The 19,153-nt window shown below is 51.7% G+C and overlaps 1 protein-coding gene across 4 annotated transcripts; it reads right to left on the bottom strand.

The window, feature by feature from the left end:
* Nucleotides 1-212: 212 nt before the first annotated feature.
* CNNM3 (cyclin and CBS domain divalent metal cation transport mediator 3) lies at nucleotides 213-18,748 on the bottom strand. Of its 4 annotated transcripts, XM_081156114.1 has the most exons (9): nucleotides 17,377-18,732; nucleotides 9,045-9,188; nucleotides 7,917-8,066; nucleotides 7,323-7,492; nucleotides 7,056-7,152; nucleotides 6,525-6,658; nucleotides 5,993-6,131; nucleotides 3,059-3,156; nucleotides 213-2,611 (listed from the first exon to the last, which is right to left on the bottom strand). In XM_081156114.1, exons 1-8 carry the CDS (start codon nucleotides 18,713-18,715, stop codon nucleotides 3,107-3,109), a joined length of 2,223 nt encoding a protein of 740 aa, XP_081012240.1. In that variant the 5' UTR covers nucleotides 18,716-18,732; the 3' UTR covers nucleotides 213-2,611; nucleotides 3,059-3,106. The 4 variants fall into 4 exon arrangements, with proteins under 4 accessions (XP_081012240.1, XP_081012239.1, XP_081012241.1 ...); XM_081156113.1 differs by lacking the exon at nucleotides 3,059-3,156 and having other exon boundaries at nucleotides 17,377-18,748; XM_081156115.1 differs by lacking the exons at nucleotides 3,059-3,156; nucleotides 7,917-8,066.
* Nucleotides 18,749-19,153: the final 405 nt, after the last annotated feature.

Below are 19,153 nucleotides of genomic sequence, written 5' to 3'. Positions count from 1 at the left end.
ATACCCACCAGAATGGCTTAAATAAAAAACGGGCGAGGATTTGGAGGAACTGGATCACTCACACGTTGCTTGTGGGGATGTAAATAAAACGGTGCAGCCACTCTGGAAGTTGGTCACTTTTTAAAAACGAAACATGCAATGACCACATAGCCTAGTGATTGTATCACTGGACATTTCTCTCAGAGAAAGAAACCAACTTTTACACAAAAACCTGTAATGAATGTTCATAGCAGCTTTATTTGGGATAGTCGAAAACTGGAAACCACCCAGATGTCCTTAATTGGAACAATGAGCATACCATGGAACACCAGGCAACCACCAAAAGGGACGAACTGTGGACACATGCAACATCCTGGATGAATCTCCAGAGTATATGCTGAGAAAAGCCAATCCCAAATGGTTACATACTATATGACCCCATTTATACAACATTCTTGAAATGACAAAATTAGAGAGATGACAAACAGACCAGTGGTTGCAGGGATTAGGGACCGCGGCAGGACGGGCAGGCGTGGCTCTGATAGTTGGAGGGAGATCCTGATGGTGAAGGGACAGTGTGTCTAGGCTGTAGTGGTGATTCACACAAAGCTACACTCGAGATGACAGGTAACTATACACCCTCACTGCCCAGTGTCTGATTCCTGGTTTGATACTGTATTATAACTAAGAAAAATGTAACCACTGAGGAAAACAGGGTGAAGGGTACCTCTATCTTCGCAACCTCCTATGACGGTAATTTCAAAACAAATAGTTAGAAAAAAAAAAGCAATAGCTCTAAATGCAAATTGGTACCCTGGGATGGATCCTGCAACTGAAAAAGGACATTGGAAAAACGGGTAAAATCCATATAAAGTGTAATTTAGTTATTTTTGTACCAGTGTTATTACTCTTTCAGTTCTGATAAAGGTACCGAGGTGATGTACGATGTTAACATTTGGGGAAGCTAGATGAAGGATACGTGGAACTCTTCTGTGAATCTAAAATTATTTCAACACTAAAATCTTGATTCTCAGACCAATTATATCTTCCCTGGGGGTGGGCCCCAGGTATCCGTATTCTTAATTTGCCAGGTGATTCTAATGTGCAGCCAAGGTGAAGAACCACTGTTCCGGAGAGATGATTGTGAAGTACAGTAAGTCCTCACTTAGAGTGGTCAACAGGTTCTACAATTTACCACACCGGCTGACTGAAACCAGCAAGAGTTGTGTTCCCAGGGTGTTCCATCGGCAGTACAATGAGACAATAATGAGGACCTGCTTATCTGTTTCTCACGGGATTTTGCTCTTGGAGTAAATTCCTCGAGAACGACTTCTCAGCAAGCAGGCCACTGTTTGACCTTCATTCCCGTTGATCCCAGATAAAGACCCAAATTCCTTTGAGAAAAAGATTCTAGAAACCCTCCACTTCCCCTGCCCAATCTAAGATCCTAGGTCCCTGTGGTGCCTGTTTCTAAACAGCTGAACTGTGGGCTTCGGTAAATAGAGATAAACTGGAAGAAAAAGACAAATGCCTTACCCCGTCGCCAGGGACAGGAAACAGGCAAAGAGCTTGAAATGTTCGAGAGAGACAGCAAACTCTGATTCCATGTTCTTTTTTAAAAGAAAGGCGATGATCTACTTGGTCCTTATCTGACCCCTCCCTCACTGCTCTCCATGCACTCACAGCCACACCAGCCCTGGCCAAAGCCGAGGGGAAGGCGTGAGACGAGTCTAACAGTTGGTTACTCGTCCTGGGATCTGACATGAGGAAAGGATTAGGTGCAGCAGAAGGGCCCTTCCTCTCACACGTGACCTCTTGTTAAAACACAGAAAGTGACAATACCGTTATTGGCCTCTAAGCAGTACAGGCAGAGGCACAGCAGGAACAGCAGGCCTTCCCAGTCCCCCGGGGGCCAGCTGGCTTGCTCAGGGCTCTGGAAGGGTCAGAACAGCCCCCTCCACAGGAGGGGGAGGACTAGTGGCACAGACTCATGAGGAATCGAGCTTCCAGGTTTGGCACATAGGACAGGCTGGGGCGTGCGGAGACATGGCACTATCAGGGAAGCCACAAAGTTCGCCATGGCCAATGCCATGGATCTGAACCCCCAGCCAAAACTGGTGCTCTTGGTTTGCTCAGGAAGTGCTGCCAGCAGCAGAAGGTTGGCAGAGTAGAAGCAAAGTGAGTACAGGTCACGGCCACGTAAAGGCAGTAATCGTGCACTCACATCATGGCTTGGCCCGAAGAGGTACAGGTACACTGCACCGGCACAGGGAGGAGGCTGGGCCCGGACAATGGAGATGATGGTGTCCCTCTCACTCCCTTCAGAAGCAGGCCTGGAGGGCTGAGCCCCACTGACCCCCATTTCCTAAAGGAGGCAAGACCTGCTGAAGGCTCCCGGCACTGACGTCTGGTTCTGAGAACAGCTCAGGGCCACATCTACAAGGGCCATCTAAAACGTGGCCTAGAGGGGATGAGAACAGGCTGGCAGGAAGCTACTCCATGGCTGGGCTCTCTCCATTCCCCACGTGCTTGTCTATTCCCCAGACCTGGGGCTGCCTGGCAAGCAGTTAAACTCCTGGGTTCCGCCCAGGGCTCTCCTCCGCTGGGAGGCCGGGTCCGCCGTGGTTGGACCCTAGAAGAAAGACAGAAAGAATTACTATCACAGATAGGAAAGTGCGACGATCCTCTTTGGGACAGGAAGGGGCAGGGCAGGCAGGGGTGCCTCTGGAGGTGTTGAAGCAGACCTGGGAGTGACTAGTTAGGAAAACGGTCAGCCTGACCCCACCTCAGAAAGACAGCACTTTGAGGACAGGTGTCATCACTGAGGCAGGAAAGCAGGGGCTGGGGGATCCGCTCACAGGAGGCCAAGGCCGTAACACTGGGCAAGGGGAGCCTGCCCTAGAAGGGAGCTTTAGTTTCCAAGGCTGGGCAGGTATTCCATGAGTCCTCCTGTCTTCTAGAAAAATGAAAAGTAGCAAGAAGGGACAGGAAGGAACCATACACCCCCATGGAGAAATGCCTCCCAGCAGCTAAAGGGCTGGAAAGGAAATCAAAGCGAAAGGAAAGAGAAGATATTTACCTTGGGTGTTTTCTTAAAACAAAAAATGCTCACTAATCCAGTCAATTATCAACTGCAGTTTCCAAATGTGCCAAAGAGGGAAAGGTCTACTGGGCAGGCTGGAGAGAACAGAGAGAAAGAGAGAGGAGGAGACAAGCTATTGAGCGGAACCCTCAGATCCCCTGCCCCAGTGTTGAGGAGACCGATACTTGTGGGCAGAGAGCCAAAGCAGAGGCACACACACTGTTTCCCGCTGCTCAGAACAAGAGGGCCAGGGAACACGGAGTCTTCAGTGAACTTCCCCTTGAAAATCTAGTTCTGTGAATGCTCAATGTGGAGGCATTACTCCAAATTTGAAACAGCAAGTCAGGGGTCAGAAAACTGTTCCTGGAAAGGGCTAGTATTTTCAGGTTTTACACATCACACGGTCTCTGCAACAGTTTTACTCCACTACTATAGCTCAAAGGCAGCCACATACAATCTGTGAACAAACAGGTGGGTCCCAATAAAACTTTATTTACACCCTGGCCAGTGTGGCTCAGTTGGTTGAGCATTGTCCCATGCACCAAGAGGTCGCCAATTAGATTCCCAGTCAGGGTACATGCCCAGGTTGTGGGCTCAATCCCCAGCAGGGGTTGTGCAGGAGGCAGCCAAGCATGTTCCCTTCTCTCTCTCCCTCTCCCTCTCCCTCTCTCTCTCTCAAATCATTAAAAATGTATTTTAAAAACAAAAACAACTTTATTTGTAAGGACAGCATGCCCTAGCCAGTTTGGGTCAGTGGTTAGAGTGTTGGCCTGTGGACTGAAGGGTTTTGGGTTCAATTCCAGCCAAGGGCATGTACCTCAGTTGCAGGCTTGAACCCCAGCCCCAGTCGGGGTACATGTGGGAGGCACCCAATCAATGTGTCTCTCTCACATCGATATCTCCCTCCCTCCCTCCCTCCCTCCCTCCCTCCCTCCCTCCCTCCCTCCCTCCCTCCCTCCCTCCCTCCCTCCCTCCCTCCCTTTCTGTCTTCTCTTTCTGAAAAGCATGGGAAAAAATATCTTTGGGTGAGGATTTAAAAAAAACAAAACAAAAATAGGCAGTGGGCCAGTTCCAGCCCTTTGTCCACTTTGCCAACCCTGCTGTAGGCAGTCAAAAATCATCGTGCCTTCTAAGCATGTTCTCTGCCAGGGAATCCAGTGCCAAAGTCATGTGGGAGTGGTCCCGACCTACACTACTGAAGGAGTGCACCATGACACTTCCACACGTGGAGTGACAGTCAGCCCTCCAGGGTGACAGAGACTGCAGTGAGATGCCAGAGAGCCAAGGCCAGGAGCAGAAAGACAGTGGGCAAGCCTCACAGGGGCAAGTGTCAGTGGCATTTAGGAGGAAATAGCCCACTTTTTGACTGCAGAACGGGATAGCAATCGGTCACAAAGGGGAAATGACTCACAGAGTCATTATAAATCACTCCTTTAGTGGACTGACCAATGAGGGGCTGAAGCCAAAAGAAGATTTTAAAAACCTCTGGGTATCTGGTCAAGGATGAAATGCAGAGAAAACCATCATTCTTATACCTAAGTCTGTACCCTGAATGTGACACACGCAGTCTGAGCAGCAGATGGAGCCAGGAAAGGCTCCCATGCAAGAAACCAAAGCCAGAAGGCTTCCATAAAAAACGTCTTGGCTCCTGAGACCCAAGTGTAGTGTGACGGTGTGAACAGGGGATGTCACAAAATCAAAGAACATCACAGGAATGTCACCAGACCCAGAAGGTGGCATTGTTGTTCATTTGGAAGGGTTGGGGTTAGGGCAGCCCACATGCAGGACTGAAGCAGTGCACCACACTCGGGGCCCCCTTTTCCCAACACCCAGAGATGGTGCACTGGGCTAAGCCAGCAACATGGCCCAGCGTGGGGTTCTCTGTCCCTTGCACCTGTGTATCACCTCTCAGAAAGTACCTTTCTACTATAGGTACACATCTGTGTTCTCAAGCATGGGTCTGAGTAAGCAGAGCTGTTCCCCATGAGGCACCACAGCCCAGAAGCCAAGGATACACACAGGCTCCAAAACAGGCCTGAGCCTGCCTCTGCCTCCAAGCATTCATCTGGAAAATGGGCATAAGAACTACCCCTCTCAAACTTCAGGGAAGTGGTCTTAGATGAGGCAGGACCAGGAAAGCACTAAGCACAGTGCCCAGCAGAGTGAGGTTCACCCAGAGCTGTGTTCCCACTGCAGGGGCAAGTCAGGCAGAGGCTGGCATCTCCTCCCTAGGCCTCCCGGGGAACCCCGCACACTTCTCCAGGAAGGCCAAACCCTGGAGTATCTCTGACCCCAGCCTAGGAGGAGCTGTCAGAGGAAAGGAACCTTCCTCATTAACAAGGACAAGGAGGTTCCCGGATGCTGACCACTCCTCAGAGCCCGCGTTCCACAGGCTCCCCTTACCCGGAGGGTAGGGTCTGCCACCTCACATCACAAAATCTGCACCTTCTCACACAAGCTTCCGCGCACAGCAGAACCCAGGGCAGGCTTTAAACATGAGCATCACCTAACCACAGGCCACAGGACCCTTTCTAGCTGGGATGATGCCCATCAGCCATCCACCTTCTGAGCTGGGCCCACTAGTGACCCAAATCTTCCTTTTCTGGGTGATTTAACCCTAATCCTAAACGGTCATGTCTGTACTTGAGCTTATTCCCATTTAACAACTATTCTCTAATTAAGTCAGCTATCCTAACAGACTCGAGAAAAAATGTTGACTTCATATACTCAAGTGCCTGCTGATCTGCATAGCTCAGTATCACCTGAGCTATTAAGAACAGCAAGAAGAGAGGCTGGGGAAAAGGATGGGAGAAAGAAGAATGCAGGGCAGAGTGAGGGTGGAGACAGCAGGTCTGTGTGTGCAGGAGCATGGACCCGGAAGAGTACACGCCTTCTGGGTCGACATGCAGGATGTGGCCACCCAGGGCTCACCTGCCTCTGCGGCTGTCCTGTCGCTGAGGAGCCTAGTCTGGCTGCCTGGGATGACCTGGAGATCCAAGTTCTCAGGGGACGGTGGCAGGTTCTGGGCTCGGGTAGCCAGGAGTGCATTGAGGTACTGTAGCCGTGTGACCTGGAGGACAGAATGCATTACTGGGCAGGTGAAGCACATGGTCATAGCACCCCTCCTGCCCACAAGCACCTGAACCTGGTGGGAGTCACACTGGGCAGGATGCAAACAAAGAACCGTAGGCTGGCTAAGGGCAATCTAGCAAAGTATCTTTAAGATTGCAGAAGGAAACTGGTTGCCTAGGTCCAGAAACAAGACCAGATCAGCAGTGGTCAGAGGGGGCCTCTGGGGAGCCAAGGCCATCATCCTGCAGAGCAAGTTCAAGGTTTGCTCTGGGGCATCTCAGACCGACTCCACTGGAATTTACTCTCAATTCACACAAGTTGGTAGCCAGGTGGTTTAGCCCTTTGGGGACACAAAGCTGGTTAGAACCCAGCACCAATGAGCAGTCCAAACCTTGATGAACTGCAGGTCAGAGAGGGCCCTCACGGTGTAGTCAGGACAGTATGTGGACAAGCAGGTGCCGTCAGCTGGCTCGGGCTGCAGGTCATGGCGGAGGCACTGGAGCGAGGACACTGGGGAATGGTGAACTAGCGAGAGGAACAATCAGTGATGGGGAAGCCGTGCTGGGAGCTGGGCAGCCCCACCCTGGCAGGGATAGATGCACAGCCTATAAGACCCACCCCACAATTACTCTGGGGAGGATTATGGCAGGAATTTTGGAGAGTTAGCAAACATGCTTCTTCCAGGGAAAGGTTTTACAGAGATGGGAATGAGCAGCCAAGACAAGGCCTAAAAAAATGCTGCCTCTTCCCACTGCACAACCCTGAGAGCAGAAAATCCAGCATGTCCTAAAGCAGACCACCTTGTAGAAGGCCAAGCGCTGGAGGAAGGAAAGAAGAGAATCCTGGCCCTGGGGCCCCCAGCCACAGCAGAGGGAGAGCCCCGCGCCAGCCCAGCCCTCACTCAGGAGGGGCTGCAGCTCACCGGAGGATGGCGCTGTCAGGGCAGACACGCCATAGTAGGTGAAGGCCCCATTCTCGAACTTCAGGCCTTCCTTCCCGATCTCCACCTCAACCCTGCCCTGGGAGGTGGAGAGAAACAGATGCACACACATTACGCTTTCTGCCAGGAGGAAGCACAGGCAGAAAGCACCCACTCTGATTACACAGGGGTGCACCTAAATGTGCCTCCCTCTCTCGGACCCTTCCCTGCTTTCCGATCAGGCGGGGCCTGGCCCAGGCTCCTGGTTACCTGCAAGATGAGGATGAAGTAGTCCACCGGCTGGCTGCGCTGGTACAGGTAATGGTGTGCAGCCAGGCGGTTGCTCTCGTCAAACCTCACCTCCTGGTTGACGCTGGGGTGCCTCAGCAGGTGCAGCAGGACCTTCTCGGAGATTCGCAATGGGCTGAACACATCCACCTCTGCCCACGGCAGAGAGAAGAGACAGTGTCCGCTGGGCCCTGAGCGGCCTGCGTAACCACACCGACGCCTGCTGCCCACCTGGAATCTCCTGGCTAGCCCTTGAGCAGAGTCCCCTCCCCAACACAAGACGGCTGGACAGCCACGCAAACCATCAGCCAAGGCTTCCTGGCTGAGGCTCACCACAGGTGGCACCAGCCTGGCCCTGGCTTTTGGTCGTTTGGCAGAGGAGCTGCCCCCTCAGGGGACCTGAGAGTGTCCAGAAGAGTCTCTGCTGACAGAGCAGCCGGGAGAAGCAGAGAGGTTCTCCTGGACACTCCCCTGCTTTCTGGGGATGGGAGCAGTCAGTGTCTGCCTGGGGGGGCAGACTCCTGACCTACTGGAGGGTAAGCAAGAGTGCGAACAAGGCCCATCCTTCACCCTCACCTCGGGAAAGGAAGCGCTGGGTGGCCAAGAGCAGCTGGGGCGAGATTTTCACTTTATACTCATCGTCGGACACCTTGAACAAGGAGAATTCCTCTTTCCGCCTGGGAGGGGCATTAAGAGAAGCAGGCTTCTTCCTCACTGTGGTGTCTCCTGGGATGGTGAGCAGAAGGCGGCTTAGGCACCAGCAGCCCTCTGTCAACATGACTAAACCAAAGGGCATGTTGCCCGCACCCCCTCCACAAGCCTGGAGGCTCTTGGGAGACACCTCAGGAGGCCCAGGGACACATCCTTGGCTTCTTGGATGGTGCCCGGCTGTCATTCCCACCACAGTAAACCTGGTACCCAAGAACAGAGGGGCAGTGGCCCACATTGCAGCTACACCCCGAGAAAGTACCAGAAGAGACTGTACCTCTCCTTGGAGTTGGGAGAAGATAATGCTGACATGACAGAAAGCAGCAGCATAGTGACAGGAACCTGTGGTCATTAGACCACTCACCAGAAAGCAGGCCTTGGAGGCTCCCTGGTGCTACACAGTGCCGGCTAACCTAGAGGCCCTGTGCCTGGGGTAGTCTGAGGAATGAAACTAAAGATGCTGCATTGTGGGACACATGCATGGGGCAAAGCAGTTCACCTGAAAGCACACATGGGTGGGTGGCACTACGTCCTAGTCATCGAGCACAGGTTCTATGTCCACCCTGCAGACCCCAGCCACCATCCTAAGAAACAGATGCTTCTAAGACATAACCCAGGGACATAACGGGCACCAAGGACAGGTTTTGGGAAGACCTTCTTAGTAAAGAATGGGTTCGAGGAGACACTTCTCTACAAACCACAAGAAAAGTGAAAGGTGTGAGAAGGAGTGAGTCTGGGAAATGCCCATTAAGGGCAGAGACCCCTCAGTGATGGAGGAAACTAGCGGAGCCCCAAGCAAGCGCTGCAACTGCAAGGCCACAGATGGATGGGCCACCACAGCTCTGCATCCAGGTGCAGGAGTGGGCCCTCCTGTAAGGGGGCAACACTGGTCCACAGTGGAAACAATGGAGACTCGTCATCCCATGAAACTGAGACACATCTCAGTGACCCTGAAAGACCAGCTGAGCCAGAAAACTGCCAGGAGGCAAGACTCACGGTAGTCCCCAGACTCGTCCAGGATCTCGGACTTGATGACCTCCTCAATGACGTCCTCCAGGGTGACCAGGCCCAGGACCTCGTAGAAGGGGTCACCTTCACCCTCATTGTTTACCTTCTGTACGATGGCCAGGTGGGACTTCCCTGGGGGAGGGACATGCCCATTACAGGGTGCCAGAGGCTCCTATATTTCTAGGTCCCACCCTGCACAAACCCACCAAAAGGACAAACGCTAATGTTTATGTTCCTATCACCACCAAGCACAGGGCGCAACTTTTCTGGGTTCTGACTGAAGATTCTTAACATGCTCATGAGGACTGGCCTCACCTCACATGCAAGGAACCTGAACCCCAGACACTGTGTTTGCCCACACAAGGCGACCCAGGCAGCGGCCAAGCTGGACTCAGCCCCAGTCTGTGTGGCTCCAAGCCGTGAATGTGGCTTAGATGTGCATGTATCAGACAGACTACGGACACAAGGCACCAACTCCAGAAAAGCAGGCTCCCTGGACCATCTAAGTGGGGGAACCGAGAGAGGCCTCCAGTCTGACTGTCCTAGGGCAGTTTTCCCAATTCTGAAAGCTGTCCTTTATTTCCAGAAGATGAGGTCTATGACGGTGATCCAGGGGATCTCTGTGGGAAGAAGAACAGCAGCTGGGAACTTTCCCCTTCCTCTTGTGTCTTTCTTGGTTACCTTCCTATTTGTTTGTTTAATGAGAAAATGTAAGCTTGAAAAAAATCCATACTTCTGAGTGTTGGGGCACGTTGGGGAAACTTCAGGAATTTACTCTGCCTCAGCTAAGTGCTCTTCATCTATAAAGTTTTGTACCTGCACAAGAGAAACACAATGCACACCACATATGTATTTTCAAATTTCTGAGTAGCTGTATTAAAAACAAAACAAAAAAAGCCCAGGTGAAATGAATTGATAACATATTGTAATACCTCAATATAGCTAAAATATCACTCTGACATGCAATCAATTTGTGTAAACACATTAATAGGAGGGATCACAATACCAGATATCAAACTGTACTACAAAGCCACTGCAATCAAAACAGTCTGGTACTGGCACAAAAACAGGCATATAGATCAATGGAACAGAACAGAGAGCCCAGAAATCAACCCAAGCCACTAAGCTCAATTAATATTTGACAACGGAGGCAAGAGCATACAGTGGAGTTAAGACAGTCTCTTCAATAACTGGTGTTGAAATAACTGGACAGGTACATGCAAAAAAATGAAACTAGACGACCAACTTACACTATACACAAGAATAAACTCAAAATGGGTAAAAGACTTAAATGTAAGTCATGAAACCATAAAAATCCTAGAAGAAAATGTAGGCAGCAAAATATCAGACATCTCATATAGCAAAATTTTCACTGATACATCTCCTAGGGCAAGAGAAACAAAGGAAAAAAATAAACAAATGGGACTACATCAAAATAAAAAGCTTCTGCACAGCAAAAGAAATCAACATCAAAATGAAAAGGGGGCCCACTGTATGGGAGAACATATTTGCCAATGATACAACTGATAAGGGGTTAATTTCCAACATACATAAAGCACTCATACAATTCAACAAAAGGAAGACAAACAATCCAATTAAAAAATGAGCAAAGGGCCCTACTCAGTTTAGCTCAGTGGTTAGAGGGTCAGCCTGCAGACCGAAGGGTCCCAGGTTCAATTCCAACTAAGGGCAATACCTCGGTTGCAGGCTCAACCCCAGCCCAGGTTGGGGGTGCGTGCACGAGGCAACCAATCAATGTATCTCTCACATCAATGTTTCTATCTCTCTCTCTTCCCTCTACTCTCGCTGAAAAGCAATGGAAAAAAGAACCTCAGGTGAGAATTAAAAGAAAAAAAAAGGGCAAAGGACCTGAATAGACACTTCTCCAAAGAGGACATATAAATGGCCAAGAGACCCATGAAAAAATGTAAAATGTTCAACATCACTAATCATCAGAGAGATGCAAATTAAAACTACCATGAGGTATCACCTCACATCTGTCAGAAAGTTACCATTAATAAATCAACAAACAACAAGTGCTGGTGAGGATGTGGAGAAAAAAGAACCATAGTACACTGTTGGTGGGAATGCAGACGAGTATAACCACTATGGAAAACAGTTGTGGAGTTTCCTCAAAAAATTAAAAATGGAACTGCCATTTGACCCAGTGATCCCACTTCTAGGAATATATCCTAAGAAGCCAGAAACACCAATCAGTAGACTATATGCACCCCTATGTTCATAGCAGAGTAAGATCTGGAAACAGCCCAAGTGCCTATCAGTAGATGAATGGATTAAAAAACAGTGGTACATTTACACAATGGAAGACTATGCAGCTGTAAAAAAGGATCTCTTACCCTTTGGGGCAGCATGGAGGAACCTGAAGAGTATTATGCTAAGTGAAATAAGCCAATCAGAGAAACACAGTATCACATGATCTCACTTATATGTGGAATCTAATGAACAAAATAAACTGATGAACAAAAAAGATCCAAAGATATTGAAACATGCAACAGACTGATGTATTTCAGAAAGAAAGGGGTGGGGGAGAGATTAACCAATGAATTTATATGATACATGCACAGCCCATGGATAGACAACAGTACGGGGAAGACCTGGGGAGGGGGCAGGAGAGGGGTGGAAAGGTCAAGAGGGGGCACATCTGTAATACTTTCAACAATAAAGATAAACTTTTTAAAAATTAAAAAAAAACGCCCAGTAGGGCGTGGCTCAGCGGTTAAGTGTCGACCTAGGATCCAGGCGATCAGGGTTCGATTCCAGGTCAGGGCACATGCCCGGGTTGTGGGCTGCAGCCGATCAATGACTTTCTCATCATTGATGTTTCTATCTCTCTCCCCCTCTTTTCCTCTCTCTGAAATCAATGAAGATATATTTAAAAATAAATAAATAAAAGTTTAAAAAATTTTTTTTAAAAAACAGGTGAAATGAATTGACAATATACTGTAACAACTCAATATAACTAAAATATCACTTTGACATGCAATCAATATAAACTCATTAATAGACGTTTTACTTTTTTGTGCCAAGTCTTTGAAATCAGATGTGTGTTTACACCTACAACGCATCTCAGTTCAGACTAGGCAGTACCTTTCAAGAGCTCAGTAGCCACACATGGGTGGTGGCAACTGGGCTGTGCAGGTCCCGGACCTGAGAGCAGACTCATCTCAACCGTGCCCTTCTCTGTTATTAGTAAAAAAGGCCAAGGGGAAAGCTGGCCTGGTCCTGCATGTATGAGGATACTTGCTTCGAGAATCTTTTGGTAAAGCAAGAAGTCAAGTTCTTTTCTTTGTGTGAATCAGCCTTTACACGCCTCCGGTTTAACCACAATTCTATGCGGTGAGTTTAGAAACACACTCTGTGGAACTCTATTCGGCAAGCTCACCCCATTTCTCCAGCATCCGTGCCCCACCTCACCCCCAACAGTCAGGTATAGGAAGACCTCTGCTCCAAAGTTAGATGAAATGCAAATGTCAAGACTCGATCAAAAGCTATTACTGTATTATCAGTAGTAGTAAACCACTAGCAGGATGATTAAGAAAGGAATGAGGCTGTAAAAGAATAGAAAGATAACACTTACTGAGTCTCCTCAAACCTGAGATGCCACCAATTGTGGGGCACAGCCTGACTGCAGACAGGTGAAGGAGCAGGATTTAACGTTTACTGTGTGCTGGTCGCCAAGGGCTTTACTCGTTTATTAACTTACCAAGCCCTCCAACAACTCTCTGAGGCACAGAGTACTATTATTCCCATTTACAGTTTACAGAGAAAATGAGGCCCAGGGAGGTTCGGTAGCCCATCCAAGTGCAAAACCAGGATTCGTACTCTAGCAGCTGGCTCCCGAATCCACTCCCTTCACCACCATGCTCCGCTGGCTTCCACTGAGAACAGACTGAGTCTGAGAAGACTCTCCCCTCGGGTGACTCCCACAGGCCCTTCTAAAGTAAAGAAAGCATTTCTTTTTCATCTTGAAGATGCTCTAATATGTTGAGTAATTAAAGGTAGAAATAACTACATTACGTTATCTTACCCTTTTCAGAGAAAAAGGCCAGGAGAACAATCTGCTCATTCCTACTGAGACGGGCATTGAATAGGGATGGCAGCATTTTGAGGTGCTCTCTACCTCTTGGTATTTGTGGTGGGAATGGCTCACACCACTAGACAGGCGCCATTTCTACAAGGGCCACGGTGGCCCTGCCATGTGATACCAATCTGTCAAGCCGGATCAGGAAAGCAAGACTCACAACTCTGGCCAGCAGCCTTCTCAGATTCTGGAACCAGATCCCAGGCTCTCGATGGCCATCTAAGAGCACAGAGGACCCATCTCAGCTCCCTTCTCCCACGAAGCCACTCGTTTTGGCAGGATACCGGCAGAATAGAATAACTTTTTCTTTGCCCACAAATTTCTACAAAAAAGGCACAAGTTTCTCAGTGACCTGCCACATGGAAGATCCCCTAAAACAATGGCCATGTGATTTCATCTCAAGACAACATTTGAGGGGGTCCAGAAGGCAACCGTGAGGAAGCAGCAGAAGTACACAGAGAAAGGGCAGTTGGAGGGGTTGAGTTTTTTTTTTCATTTGAGAGAATAAAACGCTCTGAAAATATGGGCCCTGCTGGCCAACTGCAAACCCGGACACAAGCCCTGGCCCAGTGCAAGAGCTATAAGCAAGGAGCAGATGGCACGTCTCACCAACATAGACCAGAAAGCCCTGAAAATATCTACAGTTTAATTTTAGCTAGTTAACAGGTACAAGAGTACTCATAAATTATATGAATGCTTGGGGACTCTTCGGAATGCCTAGTTTCTAAGATATTCTTAAAAACGCAATTGGAGTTTAAACTCCTCTGCCTTTCCTCTTTTTATTTTATTTTAAAATACGTTTTTATTGATTTCAGAGAGAGGAAAGGAGAGGGAAAGAGAGAGAGAAAAACATCAATGATGAGAGAGTCACTGATCGGCTGCCTCCTGCGCACCCCCTATTGGGGATTGAGCCCAAACCTCAGCATGTGCCCTGACGGGGAATCGAACCATGATCTCCTGGATCATAGGTCAACGCCCAACCACAGAGCCACGCCTGCCAGGCCCCTCTTTTGTCTTTAAAGCCACTATTTGAATCTGTCATGGCAAGTCTGACTCTTCAGAGCTGTGGCTTCTGACAATGAACTAAGGTGCTTTAAAGCAGAAACTGACACACTCACCTATCTTAAACCCTCCCCTGGCTGATCCTTGGGGGTTGACAAGGCAGGCAGGGGTTGATGGCTTTAAAGGAAATCCATGTTATTTACTACAGCTCCAAAGTACTCACTCTTCCTGGTAATGTTCTGCACAAAATAATCAGTGTCACCTAAAGTCCGCACACTGACTGAAGGCTCCTCACTGGGGAAGGTGACTCTCTCAGACTATAAAGTCCCAGAGAGATAGGGCTCTGGAAGCAGGACAGTAACAGGGGCTGAAATGGTAACTGCCAAGATGCCAGGGACTCCGGCTTCAGGAAATTCAGAGGCACCACCACCTCATATGCCTGGCAGAGAGGTGGGACGGGAACCAACCTCTGAAGCCTCAGGCGCCATCAAGGCTCCAATATGCCCTTTGTTCATAAGCAGAATGAAGAAAGGGGCTAGGCTAAAAAGGACTTTAATGAAGAAAAATAAAGATTACCCACCAAAGAACTGCACTGTGCAAGAAGCAGAAAAAGCTCCAGGATGTCACAGAAAAGATGTGGTCATTCTGCCCTGAGAATGGCCCTCACCATAGGAGGAAGGCAGAGGAGGGAAGCACTCCCCACTCAACCTCCAGGTTGCAAATCACCCCCATCACCTTCTACTAGTAGTAGTAGTTGTTAGTAGGCAGCTACAGGGTCAGCATCAGGCTGCATGAAACCTGCTTAGCTCTCCACCCAGCACAGGAGTGGCCTGCACTGTAGCCGACCCTCTCTACTGGCTCCTTTCCAACAATACCTAACCCTAAACCAACTTGACTCACCCATCTTAATCCCCGGCCACCCTCTCCCAGCCACTGTTCTCTGGCTTTTGCTCTGTAGCCACACCTCCCAGAAGGCTCTTCATTACCTGTCATACCTCTCATGCCCCACTTACTCTGTCCATCGCCCCACACCATGGCACCCCATCCACTTGTGCAAAGGTCAAGGGAACCCTGCTTGCTGGATCTAGACCACACAATGCTGGCCTCCTCTCCTGATCGCTTTCCTTCCCTTGACGGGTGGTCTCTTTCCCCCACTTCCAGATGTTCCAAACTTCTGGCTCTCAGCAGCCTCTCCTCTGCTGCCCTCACCGGACATACTTGTGCTGCTCAGACTTAGGTTCTCTGCTCCCCTTCTGTGGTTGAGGGACCACTTCTACACTAGGACCAGACATTCACCTCCACCTGGGTCCTTCCAACTTCCCATCACCTGCCCCTTAGGACTTGTCCTCAGGCCACTGAACAAACTCCAATGTCCAGAAAAAAACTCCTTGCCCCACCCCTCGCCCTCTCTTCTCTGCAATCCAGGCTTCATCCCCAGTTCCTCCCTCTTGTCCAAAAGGCCCTCAGACAACTACAAAATCCTCCTAATTCCACCTCCAAATGCCCTCTTGGGTCTCCTCTCCAGGCCCTGTTCAGCCCGCCACCCTCTCTCTTCTGCACCCCCCACCACCCATACACTGGTAACCACACCAGTCATGGCGAGATACTCTGCTCACAGGTACCACCCTGGTGTCAAGTCCAGGCTCCCCAGGGTCTCAAGCTGGGAGGCAGCAGGGGCAGGATGGAATAAACCCTCCCAGCTGACTCCAGGGCCACCTCATAGACTACAGTGGCCTAGACGGAATACTTACCACCAGGAGGTTTTGTCTGGCCCCTACCCTGGGCTTCCCTCCCCTGAGAGGGGCTGCACGGCCACTTTCTGGGAAGACAGCCAGGAGCACCCATGAGACTCTAGCAGAGCAGTCGGAGCTACCCATCAAACCCTCCTGCCCAACTGGAGGCACAGTAGTAGCAGTAACTGCCTGACTATGCAACACCCAGGCAAGGATGAAAGGCGATGGTGCACTTGAGCGCCCACTACTATCTAGCATACAGCCATGCTAACGCAGGAATAACATCGTCATTACCACAAAGCCCTGCCTTCCTGCCCTGATAGTCAGGGGCTCACAGAGCACCTCCCAGACTGGCCATGGCAGGAAACCTCACAGCTGCAAGAAGATCAGGGGGCTTTGCTCACTTCCCAGCCTCACATTATGCAGCCTTTAGGATCAAGTCCACCCAGAATGCTGGGGTGTCCCCTGTGCCCATTCTGCAGGAGTTCAGGTAAGGGAAGCATGGCTGGTGGCCAAGGAGCAGCCTAGCTCTAAGGAGCACACCCAAGCCTGGCCATGGAGAGGACTGCAGAGCAGCCCACACCTTCACACTTGGAGGGTAGGTCTTGGTTTTTACCTGCAACCTTAGAGTTGCTCAGATACATCAAGGTGAAAGAGGGTGAAATGTGTAGTTAAGGGAGAACTTGAGAGACCTTACTCAGGGTTAGAAAAGGGAAAGTTTTCTAAAGACAGATGAAGGGGAGACTAAATCAGTATCCATAAAGTTGCTTTGGGCAAAATCAAAATCAACATGTTATCCACACCTGCAGAAAAGTATATGCCAATCACTCCTTTTCTGTAATCAGGAAGGCAGCAGCCCATCAGTCACCTTAACAATGATGACCTAGAAACATCACAGGCAGGGCTATTTTGACATTTACAGGCATCCCTTGTTTCATTGCTCTTCACAGGTGTTGAGTTTTTTACAAACTGAAGGCAAGACCCTCCACCAGCGAAAAGATTAAGACTCGCTTTATTGCAGCAGTCTGGAACCAAACCCGCAATATCTCTGAGATGTGCCTGTATATGCAGGCAGATAATACTGTCCAGGTGTCTGGAAACTAATTTTTCCTACCTTTTTTTTTTTTTTTTTAAGTTTCTATCCAAGAGTTTGGATGTGCTACAAAGCCAAAGCCCATAAAAATGATCTGCAGAGGTAAAGAGCTGGGGGTTGGAGCCTAGTGCGCATACCTCCCCGAACTGGGGGCCTACCAGGAAAAGGGGTGGTCTGCTGTCTATAGCATCTTCACCCTCTGAACGGTAGCCTTTAAATGATATTTCAGAAGATCAGAGATGCAAGACCATCATCTTTAAGAAGGCACTTTGAGGTCTCATTGCCCTGCACAGGGCTGGGAACCTCTCCCCAAGGCTTCCATAATCCCTTACCCCTTTTCTAGGGGAGAGAGAAGACCTTTGGGTCCCCTCCGCGATTCCCGGACGTTACCTCGCTTAAACTCCTCCAAAACGGCGTCGAGCTTGGTGTCATTGAAGACAAAGTGGAGCGGATGGTTGTAGAAGCGGGTGATGGTGCTGAGCGGCGTGCAGTCCTCGGGGTCCACGAAGGCCAAGTCCTTGAGGTAGAGCATGTCCACGATATTGGAGCGCTCCTCCTCGTACACGGGGATGCGCGTGTGGCCGCTCTGCATGATGCTGGCCAGGACGCCAAAGTCCAGCACGGTGCTGGCGTCTAGCATGAAGCAGTCCTCAAGCGGCGTGAGCACCTCCTCCACCGTCCGGTAGCGCAGCACGCCCTTGCTGAGGTCGCTGTAGGGGTCGCCGCCGCCTCGTGCCAGCTCCAGCACGCGCTCCCGCAGCCGCCCGGGTCGCGCCGCCAGCTCCAGCAGCTGCCCCACGGGAAAGGCTACTGGCAGGGTGAGGAGCACGGCCAGACGGCTGAGCGCCAGAGCGCGCGGGGCCAGCGCGAGCGTCCAGCGCCCGCTCACGGCGGCCGGCAGCACCTCGGCCACCAGGAACGCGAGCCCCGCGCTGCCCAGTACGGCGGGCACCGCGCGCTGGCCGGCCGCGCGGTACAGCAGCACCGCCAGCGCCGCCTGTGCCAGGCAGGCTAGAAGCAGCAGCGCGCCAAGGGCGCAGCTGGCCCAGCGCCGCGCCGGCTCCAGGCGCCGCGCCGCCGCGCGCTCCGCCTCCGACCCGTTCTCCCGCAGCACCTGCACCTCAGCGGGTGCCAACGCCAGCGCGCTCAGTTGCAGGCCCCGTGCCAGCGCTGCCAACGCCAGCAGCCCCGCCGCCCCCAGGCCAAGTGCCCAGGGCGGCACCGCCTCCTGGGAGGACGCCGCGACGCTCGGCTCCGCACGCACAGCCTCGGCGCGCAGGCGCAGCAGCGCTCGCCACTCTCCCTCGGGGGCCGCAGCCACTGTCTCCCGGGCAGCCGCGCCGCCCGGCTCCCCGCGAACAGCCAGCAGTGCCGAGTGCGGGTGTTCGGCCTCGGCGCGCAGGCGTAGCAGCGCGCTCCACTCGTCCGTCGGGGCCGCCGCCGCCCCGGGCGCCGCAGTCGGCCCGCCCTCGGGACAGCCAGCCCCCTCGGGGGCCGCCCAGGACCAGGAGCTGTTCGCGAAGCCCGAGCCAAAGAGGCGCAAGCGGAAGGTGGCTTCAGAAACGGCCGACACCTCCCCTTCGCGCGCCCACGCCGCGCTCGCGGCCCCAGCCTGCTCTAGGCAGATGCCCAGCACTCGCGGGCCCTGAGCCGCTTTCCCATCGGCGTGGCCCAGGCAGAGCGCAGCCAGCAACCAGCCCAGCCGCCCCGCCGCCGCCGCTGCCGCCATCGCCCGCTGCCCCTCTCGGCCCCCGCGCAGCCTACCTCTGCCTCCGCCGGCCAATCGGCGCCGGCCTCGGCGCCCCCTCCGCCAATGGGCGACGTGTAGGGGCGGGCCCAGGGTCGGGCTAGGCTGCGCCGGGGCGTAAACAAGCGGCGCAGGCCGGGCCGGGGCGGGGCTGGCGGCCCCGGGGGTGGGCGCGGCGCTCCGGGCTGCAGTCCCCGCTCCCGAGGCTCACTCGCGCTCCTAGAAGTCCCCGGTTGGGTCGCCGGGCGGGCGGCTGCACGCGGGGGTCTCGGTGTATGGAGACGTTTTGCTTTCTGAGGAAAGGCCCTGGGAACTCCCGACTAGAGGCAAGAAGGATGAAGGGAAACCGGAGCCTGGGCTCGGGGAAGCTATGGGTCAGGAAGATGCCTGTTGATGGTTTCTGACCTCGCTGTAGTCCGG

This window comes from Miniopterus schreibersii, assembly GCF_964146895.1.
Source record: "Miniopterus schreibersii genome assembly, chromosome: 13".
Classification (NCBI taxonomy): Eukaryota; Metazoa; Chordata; class Mammalia; order Chiroptera; family Miniopteridae; genus Miniopterus; species Miniopterus schreibersii.
This window is presented reverse-complemented; position numbering and strand designations above follow the sequence as displayed.